General features: G+C 34.8%; 1 protein-coding gene across 2 annotated transcripts in view; it reads right to left on the bottom strand.

Moving 5' to 3' along the window:
* Positions 1-2264: 2264 nt before the first annotated feature.
* Positions 2265-11774, bottom strand: part of PDCL2 (phosducin like 2) — a 34159-nt gene continuing 24649 nt past the window's right edge. For both annotated transcript variants that reach the window (XM_074229398.1, XM_074229397.1), the window contains exons 4-6: positions 10947-11090; positions 7038-7246; positions 2265-2470 (exon numbers count right to left, since the gene is read on the bottom strand). In XM_074229398.1, coding sequence (XP_074085499.1) covers positions 2307-2470; positions 7038-7246; positions 10947-11090 — 517 coding nt within the window. In that variant the 3' untranslated portion in view covers positions 2265-2306. The remainder of the gene's footprint in view (positions 2471-7037; positions 7247-10946; positions 11091-11774) is intronic.

The raw sequence follows: 11774 nt of genomic DNA, 5'->3' as shown, positions 1-11774 counted from the left end.
AAATATGAGAGTATGAACTCCAACATTGATTGGAGGCAAATATGAGAGTATGAACTCCAACATTGATTGGAGGCAAATATGAGAGTATGAACTCCAACATTGATTGGAGGCAAATATGAGAGTATGAACTCCAACATTGATTGGAGGCAAATATGAGAGTATGAACTCCAACATTGATTGGAGGCAAATATGAGAGTATGAACTCCAACATTGATTGGAGGCAAATATGAGAGTATGAACTCCAACATTGATTGGAGGCAAATATGAGAGTATGAACTCCAACATTGATTGGAGGCAAATATGAGAGTATGAACTCCAACATTGATTGGAGGCAAATATGAGAGTATGAACTCCAACATTGATTGGAGGCAAATATGAGAGTATGAACTCCAACATTGATTGGAGGCAAATATGAGAGTATGAACTCCAACATTGATTGGAGGCAAATATGAGAGTACGAACTCCAACATTGATTGGAGGCAAATATGAGAGTACGAACTCCAACATTGATTGGAGGCAAATATGAGAGTACGAACTCCAACATTGATTGGAGGCAAATATGAGAGTACGAACTCCAACATTGATTGGAGGCAAATATGAGAGTACGAACTCCAACATTGATTGGAGGCAAATATGAGAGTACGAACTCCAACATTGATTGGAGGCAAATATGAGAGTACGAACTCCAACATTGATTGGAGGCAAATATGAGAGTACGAACTCCAACATTGATTGGAGGCAAATATGAGAGTACGAACTCCAACATTGATTGGAGGCAAATATGAGAGTACGAACTCCAACATTGATTGGAGGCAAATATGAGAGTACGAACTCCAACATTGATTGGAGGCAAATATGAGAGTATGAACTCCAACATTGATTGGAGGCAAATATGAGAGTATGAACTCCAACATTGATTGGAGGCAAATATGAGAGTATGAACTCCAACATTGATTGGAGGCAAATATGAGAGTATGAACTCCAACATTGATTGGAGGCAAATATGAGAGTATGAACTCCAACATTGATTGGAGGCAAATATGAGAGTATGAACTCCAACATTGATTGGAGGCAAATATGAGAGTATGAACTCCAACATTGATTGGAGGCAAATATGAGAGTATGAACTCCAACATTGATTGGAGGCAAATATGAGAGTATGAACTCCAACATTGATTGGAGGCAAATATGAGAGTATGAACTCCAACATTGATTGGAGGCAAATATGAGAGTATGAACTCCAACATTGATTGGAGGCAAATATGAGAGTATGAACTCCAACATTGATTGGAGGCAAATATGAGAGTATGAACTCCAACATTGATTGGAGGCAAATATGAGAGTATGAACTCCAACATTGATTGGAGGCAAATATGAGAGTATGAGGAAACTTGGTGTGGCAGTTATGAGAGGCAAATGGCAGGCAAGCAACATAAATATCATAAATTGATGAAAATTTAGAATGCCTAACATTTTTTGAATCATCTTTATAGAAGATATGAATGACTGAAAAAAGTTTGGGATATATAAAGTGTTAGGGACATGGCAGCTGGGTGATACAGTGGATAGAATGCCAGCCTAGAATCGGAAAGACATTCTCCTATGTTCAAATTTGGCCTCTGACATCAACAAGCAGAGAGATCCTGGGCAAGTCATTTAACCTGTTTGTCTCAGTTCCTTCATCTGCAAAACGAGTTGAAGGAAGAAATGCCAAAGCCTTCTGGTATCATTGCTGAGAAAATCTTGAATGGTGGTCACAAAGAGTCAGATATGACTGAAACAAGTGAACAACAAAAGTAAAGGACATAAATGAAGGCCAGAGGACATAAGTGGAGGCCAGAGGACATAAGTGGAGGCCAGAGAGAAGTGTTGTAGTTAAGAAAAATTACAGGGATAGTCATCAGAAGCACAAGAAAGTACCTTTTCTAAGTAGCATCAACAATGTATTGATTTGATGTTTTAGAGCTGGAAAGGTGAGGGTTGGAAGTAGGGAAGGAAATAGATGGCAACAAGACAGAATAACTACAAGCTGGCTGTGGTTGGATAGTGGACCATGTGAAGTACTAACCAATAAGGGGTGCACAGACCCAAGGTAATGTCCTTGAGCATAAGGTTTCTGGTCAAGAGGATGATGTGTTAGGGCACATGGTGAAAAGATGGCTGGGTTGTAAAATGCTAATCAGTTCTATAGTAAATATGAATTTAGAAACAAATTTATTTACATTGTTCAGATTATCTATTAATAAAGGCAATAATAAACATAATTGAACAAAACAAACAACAAAAGGCCATTTTATTTACTGTTTCTAAGGACATTTAGTTTCATCACTGTCACTGCCTGAACCATTACTATCATCATAAATAGAAGTGTTTCTAATGGAAGATATCATCACATCTACAATCTGCTTTTTAGGATTTTCTTCCAAGTCAGTTTGTATGGCTCCAACTTGCGCTAGCTTCCATTCAAGTTCTGTAAAAAGAAATGGAACAATATTACTTATTCAATAAACATGTATTAATCTAAACAACAAATCAGTAAGGAGGAAAGGTTAAAAAATATTTACAAGTTCAAAATTAAAGTTATTGTTAAGGAAGGCAATTTTAAATTCAACTAAAAAACATGAAAAATATTTATGGTGAAATTGAGTGGAATATTCCCAGTAAAACTCTCACAGGAATTATTTCTGGTGAAGTACTCTCAAGATTAAGAAATATTAAGATTAAGAAAAGCAAACTATTATTATTAGACTATTCCTGGAAAGACCTTGCATTCCACAAGAAAAGCTCATGAGCCACCTGCTCTAAGATATTTTTACTAAACTTAGAACATTACTTCATTTTAGGTAAAATAGATAGTTATTAAGGTCATTAATTTTTTTTTTTTGGTTTTTCTCACCATCTGGGTGGTGTGCTAGTATTTTGTAAAAACCTTTCATTCTCTTTTTTACTAGAATAGATTTTCATTAATAGGACATAACTCTGAAAAACTCAGCCAATGAGTTTGGGGGTACATTGTGTTAGGTTATATAATCTTGCTTGACCATCCTTTAGGGGTAGCCCTGCCTCTTGCTTCCTTTTTTTGGTGTGAATTTTGAGCCTGCCCTTTCTCGAGAAAGTAATAAACTTTGTTGTTGTTGTTGTTGCTCAGATCCAGTCTCTGAAGATTTCGTTTAGTGAAGGTACCCAAGCTTCCTGGATTTATTTTTTTTTTCCTTTGGATAGTCCTAATTTCAAGGGGCATAAATTTTACTTTTAAATAAGGATTCACATGAAAAATTGTTCTTTGAAAATGTTTCTTGGTTATGGGAACTATGGCCACTATAAATATACTATACCCTGACTTCTGTCAGAACAACCCAGTCAGAAGTCTCATGAATGCAATCCTGGGGTGTGAGGTTGATACATTGGTCAGTCTCATAGGCTTTTGCCCTAATTAGAATGCCGGCTGGTTTCCCCACCTAGTCTCCCTTGAACCTGATTCATGTCTCTCAAAAAGCCCTTGGATTCTCATAAGCATTCAAAGACATTAAATAAAATAATTGTTTGTTAAACTTTAGGTAGTATTGAATACAGGAAAAAGCTTTTTCTATTTGTCCCCAAAGTATCTTTTTCAAGGAAGTCCATTCATTTCTACAGAGGTTTGGGTTATAGTCCCTGAAAACTCACAGCACCATAGGACATACTGGATCCCAAGGCTGAAGCAGTGTCTTTGGGGTGGGATTCTTCTTCCATATGGGTAGGATAGAGGCAGGTAGTCCCCTCACTTCATTCTCCTTATGTTTCTGCCTGATCCCAGAACTTTACATGCCTCTCTCACACTAATTTGCAAGCAACTTCACTCCTGGTTATCAGTGTTGAGCACTAATAGATATTTTCAAACTGTTTTTAGAATAAGTATTTCCAAAAGGAATTCAAATCTATAGGGTTAACTTAAAAGACAGTAACAAAAAGTGAATTCTTAATACTCCACTGCAGTACAAAGGAAAACCTTGTGATATTATGTCAGAAGCTGCAAAACTTTCCATACTAAAATCCTAAAAAAAGCATAAAGAAAATAAAATATGATTACAACAGAATAAATAAACATGAACAACCTTTCTATGGTAATTTCTGTGATGCAAAACCCTGACAGCCCAGTTTTTTCTTCATATTGAACAGAATTAATCATAAATAGGCTATATAATACAAAGAACAGTTGAATTGGAAAAAGTAGAGGAATCAAATATTTAGTTTCCTGTCAATGGTTGGATGGTTAATTTCATCAGAGAACAAAATAATATATTTTAAAAATCTGATAAACTAATAATAGGCTGTTTCTCTTTTATATGTCAGGTAATGGTATAGGAGCAGGCCAGGACTTTTCAGAATGCAGAAAAGTACTGTGGTGAGGATATGGAAACTAGTTCCTTCTAGAGTAGAAAGTAGAAAAGTCTGGGTAATGCCAAAGGAGGTACAATTCTTTGATTTGGAGGTTGTGACAGGCAACACAAGAGCAGTCTCTCAATCAATTCTTCTTTTAATCTCTTCTCCTTCCTCCAAGTATATGGAAGAGATATTTTTTTCTTTATTCCTTCTTTACCCTCTGGCTGGGAATGAGATCAGAAAGTGATGAAAGTTGATGCTGGAAAAGGGTACATGCAAGGTCAGATAAGTAAAGGTCCCAAATCTGTAGTTTCTGCATCTTCATCTAAAGACTATGACCATAGATTATCCTTCATTCTTGAAGAAAGCCATGATATCATGGGAGGTGATGCCATGACAAGCAAGTGAACTGGATTTAAGTGAGAGGATGCTGTGCTAAGGCACCAACCTCACTTTTTCCTCTGATGCCATCAGGGTCTAATGGACAGATATGAATCAGGACAACTGAAGATGGGTCTGGATGCAAAGCAATCAAGATTAAATAACCTGCCCAAGGTCACACAGCTAGTAAATATCTGAGGCCATGTTTGATTTCAGATCCTCTTGAATCCAGGGATGGTGACCTATCCACTGAACCATCTAATGCCTTTATCTAAAGATAGGCACTACTGGAATCACAAATCAGACATCTATTTGACTTGTGGGCAAATCCAAAGATGAGCAGTCATGAGGAACAAAACAAAACTCAATTTTTTGTTTCCTAGAATACTTGGCCCCAAAATAGCTTCTCTATTTTCTGGGTTCAGAAAAACCTCCCAAAAGAGATCTCCTCCCCCAAAAAATCTCAAGAATAATATAACCAAATCCCCAGACTCCTAAGTCAAAGACAAAATACTACAAGCTACAAGAAATAAACAACTTAACTACCATGGCTCTATAGTCAAGATTACATGGGATTTGGCAGCATCTATTTTAAGGGTTCATAGTGCTTGGAATATGGCATTCTGGAAGGCAAAAGAGCTTGGTTTACAACTGAGAATCAACTACCTAGCAAAACTGCATCCTCTTTCAGAGGAAAAAATGAACTTTCTATGAAATAGGGTACTTTCAACCTTTCCTGTTGAAACAACCAGAGCTGAACAAGTTTGATCTCCAACTACAGGACTTGGGTGAACCATATAGGGGGTGGATGAGAAGGACTAATTATGAGGAACTTAATAATGCCGAACTCAATGTATTCCTGCATGGGAAGAAGATACTTATAACTCACATGAACCTTCTCATTTATAAGAGCAGTTAGAAGGAACATAGCACAGGAGGGAATTGAATACAATGGTATAATATAGTATAAAAATGGAGTCAGAAGGGAAAGGAGAAGTAGAATGGGCTAAGATATTTCACATAAAAAGAGTCAAGAAAAAGCTTTTGCAATGGAGTGGAAGGGGGGAAGGTAAGGGGGAATGAACAAGCCTTCATTCTCATTAGAAATGATTCAATGAAGAAATAATGTACACATTTAATAGGATATAGAAATCTATCTTATCCTGGAGAAAAATGAGAGGAAAGGGTTAAGATAAGGGGATAGGGGAGGGGGGGAGAGGAAGGGGAGGGATGGAGGGAAAGGGTAGTCAGATACAACACACTTTTGAGCAGGGACAGGGTGAAAGGATAGAGAGAACAGAATAATTGGGAGAGGGGAAGAATAGAATGGAGGGAAATACAGCTAGTAATAGTGACTGGGAAATATATTGAATATATTGAAGCACCTTCTTTTATAAGAAGGCAATTCATCCCAGAGACAAAGTCAATGGAATCTGAACTCAGACTGACAAACACTTTTATCCCCCCTCTCATTTCATTTTTCTTGAGGTGTCTTTTTTTTGGGGGGGGGTTATGCTTACTTTCACAATAAGATCATTGTAGTAATATAAAATAAAGTATAAAAAGAATGTTCCAAGGTAGAATGCTCTAAGTGAAGAAACCCCTAGTGCTGAGGAATTTCTAGGGTTAGACCATAACTGAATCATTATAGGAAGTCAGTATCAGAGTCAGAAAAGGAAAAACTAAGGTAGTAGGTTTATTCTCTCTTTAAAATATATTCCTATTTCTTCCTTTCCTAAGTGAATTCAAAGTTATTTCCAAGACTAACATGGAACTTTTTGGTTTGCTAAGCAAAGCAGTAGTTGGTATCCATTTAAGCAGTTCAGATACCATATGGCTCAATAATACATTGGTTATATTCACCAAAGAATCAAATTGCTGAAGAATAGCAAGAAAGACATGAAATACACATTAAATAGGTTGTGGGGTGGCTAGGTGGCACAGTGGATAAAGCACTGGCCCCAGAATCAGGAGTACCTGAGTTCAAATCCGGTCTCAGACACTTAATAATTACCTAGCTGTGTGGCCTTGGGCAAGCCACTTAACCCCATTTGCCTTGCAAAAAACCTAAAAACAACAACAACAACAAAAACCAAAACATTAAATAGGTTGTGCAATATTAACCAAGGAAGACTTGATGTCCTCTATGTTACTTTGAGAATTCATCAAAGATATATGTAAGTGGATCTATTTTACAATTAGAGTTCAACCTAATAGGCAGCCAGGAAAATGCTTCAAGTGATATTTTCTACATCTTTATAAATTACCTTTAAAATAATCCAAGTCAAAATTACCTTCTAATTTCAGATTAAGTCCTCCACATCCAATAATTCCGATGAATTTTCCTTCTATTTGACCATTCTTATACACAAAAATTGTAGGTAAACATCTGTCATGGTAGTGTTGAATACAGGTATTTACAATGGCCTTAAGAAATTTGGTTTCTGGAAACTTTCTTGCTAGAATACTCAGATGCTGATTAAGTACTAAACACATTTGGATACTGAAAGAAAAGAGGAATATACATATGTTGATTTTCAAAAAATAAGTAGTATCCAAGACTGAAAGAATAGGTCAGAAGATCTTTATGGCACAAATGTAACATTATACTGTCTCATTTTTTTAAATCATTAAACTTTTTTTCTTTTTCATTAGCTTGTCTGCACTCAGACTCTAGGGTAATTCAAAAGTCATTTCTGACTTTTTGTTATCTTGGGGTTGGGATAACTTTTGTTATCTTGGGGTTGGATAACTGATCAGTTTAAATTAGGGTGGCCTAAAACTTCCCAGGAGATAACTCTGGTCTGAGATGGTTTATAATTCAGAATGTCCCTCAAGTAGGAGATAGGGTACTAGCAGTTCTAATGCATTCCAGGGAATCTCAAGTGATTTGATTCATATCACCCATGATTCCCAGAAGGAATTTTTAGCTATCTTAACAAAGGAGAAAAGAGGGAGAGATGAGTGAAAAGGAGAAAAAATCTACTTTCTCCATCGTTTTCTGAACTTTCAATACTGGTCCCGCCCGTTTTTAGGATGGAATGAGGGGAAAGTAAGTCCAAGGTCTATCTTGATAAGACATCTTGTAGTTCAACATATAAGGACATGACATACTAAAGGAAATAATCTATGTGAAACTACCTTCAGTGAATAACTTTGAGGTTTAAATAAAAAAAAGCTCTACTATAAATAACTAGTTAAAAAGATGTCGATTCATTTAAATTCAGCAAAATCATTTTAGCACTTAAAGGGGGGGAAAAAAAACCTAGTACCTACCTAAGGATGATATCTCTTTGTAAAATGAACCAAACTAAGGCAGAGAAGAGCCAAATAATCATAATACCTACGTGTAAGCATGTTTGTCTTCTAATAATATGTCATTACTTTTGATAATCATCTCATAAATTCTAATTATTTCTTCAAATAGTCCATTGAGTTACTAAAACACACAAAAAAACTTTCAATGACATTACATATTTGGCATATGAAATACCATGGTAATCTGGCTGTATTTGGACTCTAATTTTTGAAAATAATAGATATTCCAAAAAAATTTCTGAAGGACTTATATGATGAAAAATGTTGTCTATCTCTAGAGAAAGAACTGATGGGGCCTAAGTACAGATAGAAGATGCTCTTTATTTTTTGGAGGGTGGTGGGTTGTATTTTTTTTCCACAACACAACTTAAAATGATAATTCATTTTACATAACAACACATGAATGACCTATGTAAAATGCCCTTTCAATGGGGGGGGAGAAGAGAGAATTTAGAACTCAAAATTTGTAAAAAAAAGTTTAAAATTGTTTTTTTACATGTAATTGGAAAAAATAAAATATTAAATTAAAAAATTATATAATGTATCTTTCTAAAGTAGTACTTTATCAATAAATTATTAATTTAAAAAATTTAGATTATATTTGAAACATGGTCTGGCTACTTGTAACCTAGGCATGCCACTTAATCTCCTTGAGCCTCAGTTTCCTCATTTTGAAAATGGTGATAAGACTTTCATTATATATGTGGGAAAGTTGATCTTTCACAGAAAATGGACCAGATACTAAGGCCTTTAGCTAACTAAAAATGTAGCCAAGACAGATGATCCCTTTATGTGGTACAATTTAATCCCTTGAGTTAATTAGAAGGAAATGATAAGAAATAGGCACCCAACTCCTGAGAGGATGAACAAATAAAGAGAAGCTGTAAAAAAAACAATGGCAGCTACCACAAAAGACCAGAACTTTGGAAGCAAGGCTTCTTGGATTCACTGGGTCCAAGTTTTGTTGAGACAGAAGCTATGTTGTAAACCCTCTGGACTACAGGCCCCAAGGCAGTAATCCTGTATCTTTTTTGTTGCTAGACAGGGTGTAGTTACTGGGAGGAGGAATGTGAGGGGAAACATCTAAAAAAATTAAAAAAAGGAAGGAAGAAAGAAAAAGATTTCTCAAATACTCAAGTTTTTGGCCAGATGGATTGCCTCTGACTGAAGAGTGGGAACTGACCAAAAGATGAAAAGAATTACAGTGAAGAAGGAACTTTTATACCAGGAAACACTTTTAGGCAACAAGGCAGCAATTGAATGAGGGATTAGGAGTGACTGATTCTCTTTAATCACACCACACCTTTCTCTTAATACTACTACACCTATATTAAGAGTTGCTTTGAGAGGGAAAAAATGAAATAAAAGTTTTCTATCTCTAAAGAACTATATAAAAGTAATATTATATCAATTTGTAGAAATAAAGTATCAAGAAAACTTGAAACCAATTTCTGTTAAATTATAAAATATCCAAATTCTTATGTTCCTCTGAAAAATACAAGATGGCATGTATGCTACATGATGTACAATTGTGACTACCTTAAAACAATAAATGTTCCCTTAAACATGTATATGGATTCACTATTTAGAAATATTAGATATACAGTGTACTTATCTAAGGTGGAGGATTTTGGTATCTGAATTACTTTATTTCAAATTTTATTTCAAACTTTATTTCAAAGAACAACAAGGCAGTTAGGTTTTTGTTGTGATTCGGTCCTCTCAAAGAGAAATGAGGACATCACAAGGGTGATGACTTGTTCATGAAGTGGATTTAAAGGTGAGAAGTGGATTTAAAGGTGACAGGGCCTATTTGGCAGCTACATGATATAAGGGCTAGATTTGCAAGAAGACCTAAGTTCAAATCCAGCTTCAGACACTAGCTGTGTTATACCCTAATCATGACACTTCTCTCTTTGCCAATCTACAAATGCTAGCTATTATTTAAACATACTCAATGTCTCAGGTTCAAAGAAAGCTTGCTTAAAACAACATTTTGTAGAATTTTCAGAACTTCCCTGTCCTAGAAAAAGTGAAAGTAATACAAATTAATTTGGGGTACTTTACTTGATCAGCCAATAACTAATACCATCTATTTTGCTATTCTGATCTAATCTTAGAAAAACAGAAATACAGTGGAACTTCTTCAAATAGTTTGTCATGCATTCATTACAAATGGACAAATATCTCAGTTTCTTCCATGCTTATTGGTTTGAAAATAGCTCTAACAGTGCTTATAATTGTTAGGAGTGAAATAGTTATTCTTCCCCTTCTCCCCCTCAATTGTATGAATAGGAAAATCATTCCACTAGAAAATCCAAGTGAATGAACACAGTCAGAATTTGTAATAAGTTAAACAGTTTTGTTTTAGAATGGTCATCTCCTTCATTTGGTGTAGAATTTTACATGTATCAATTTCTAAGAAAAATTCAATTTTGAAAAAAAAAAGTTTTACTTAAGAGGTTTACCACCACATATTGTAATCTATGGTAGACCATGAAATTTTATTTGTAGGTAAAAATTAGTACAAAATAGGAAGTTGGTAAACTTATTTAAAACTTCAAAATAGGTATTCTTCCTAGAAATAAAATCAATTGAGAAACCTGAAAACTTAACAAAATTAACTTATTTTTAGTAAAGAGAAGTGGTTATCAAGACTAGGATTATAGGTATCTTCAGATAGCTATATTCATTATAATTTCTTACTCCATACCCCATAAAAGGAAAAACAAAAGAAAACAAAATATAACTTTGATAATTAAAATTTATTTTATGCATTCTTTTGAGTACTACTCATAGTATGTTTACTTGAATCTTAAAAACATTAGAAGTACATTTAAAAAAAATTACAGATTAACATTTAGGAGAAAAAGAATAGGGCTTACCTTGATCTATATAAATGAATTACAACCCAGACATCTTTTTCTGCATTTGTAACTTCTTTCACATACTGATTACCAGAAATTTCTCTTAGTTCCCCAAATTTTTTTATCTTCTGACGAGCTTTCCATTCTTGCAAACGCTTTTGTCTTAATAAAAAAGTTGTTATAATCTGATTAGTATAATTTTATAAGCCTTAAATGTTTATATAGTTACCAATTTTTTTTTTCAAAAATTGAGAAATAACACTGTATTCCAACCCTTTATTATGAATTTCTCTTCTATCATGTGCCCTTTATAAAATACAGGAAAGGCAAGATTGTCTCAAAGTTCTATGTTTCTGAAAGCAAGAAAAAGGAAGGAAGAAGTTTAAATACTAGAAGTTGTTCGCCCTAAATATTTTTGTTATTATGCACTTACCATGTGTCTGTGATTACATTGGTAGAGGCAACTCATGACATTTAACACAGAGAGGTAGCAAGAACATATGTATGTATGTAAAAGAAGTATATAATAAAATTCCTCTAATGTTATTGGTTGGGGGCAAGATGGGAGAGAATTAATTAAATTAATCTGAGTTAACTGGGAACACCCTCATGTAGATGACAGCACTTGAGCTAACCTTTGAAGGAAACTAAGATTCTAAGGAGTAGAGAGAGTGTGCAACAGGTATTAACACTGTTATAACTACTTAGCTTGTTTTAAGGTTAGGAGACCACATAACAGCTCAGAGATACTTTATAGGGAATTTTATCTTAGACAAAAATTTTTGAGTTCTATCATAACTTCTCTCAGCCTCCATTAGGAAAAGTCTTAACAATGAGCTTGAAAAT

Source organism: Macrotis lagotis, chromosome 3, assembly GCF_037893015.1.
Source record: "Macrotis lagotis isolate mMagLag1 chromosome 3, bilby.v1.9.chrom.fasta, whole genome shotgun sequence".
Classification (NCBI taxonomy): Eukaryota; Metazoa; Chordata; class Mammalia; order Peramelemorphia; family Peramelidae; genus Macrotis; species Macrotis lagotis.
Note: the sequence above shows the minus strand (reverse complement) of the source record. Positions and strands in the feature narration are given on the sequence as shown.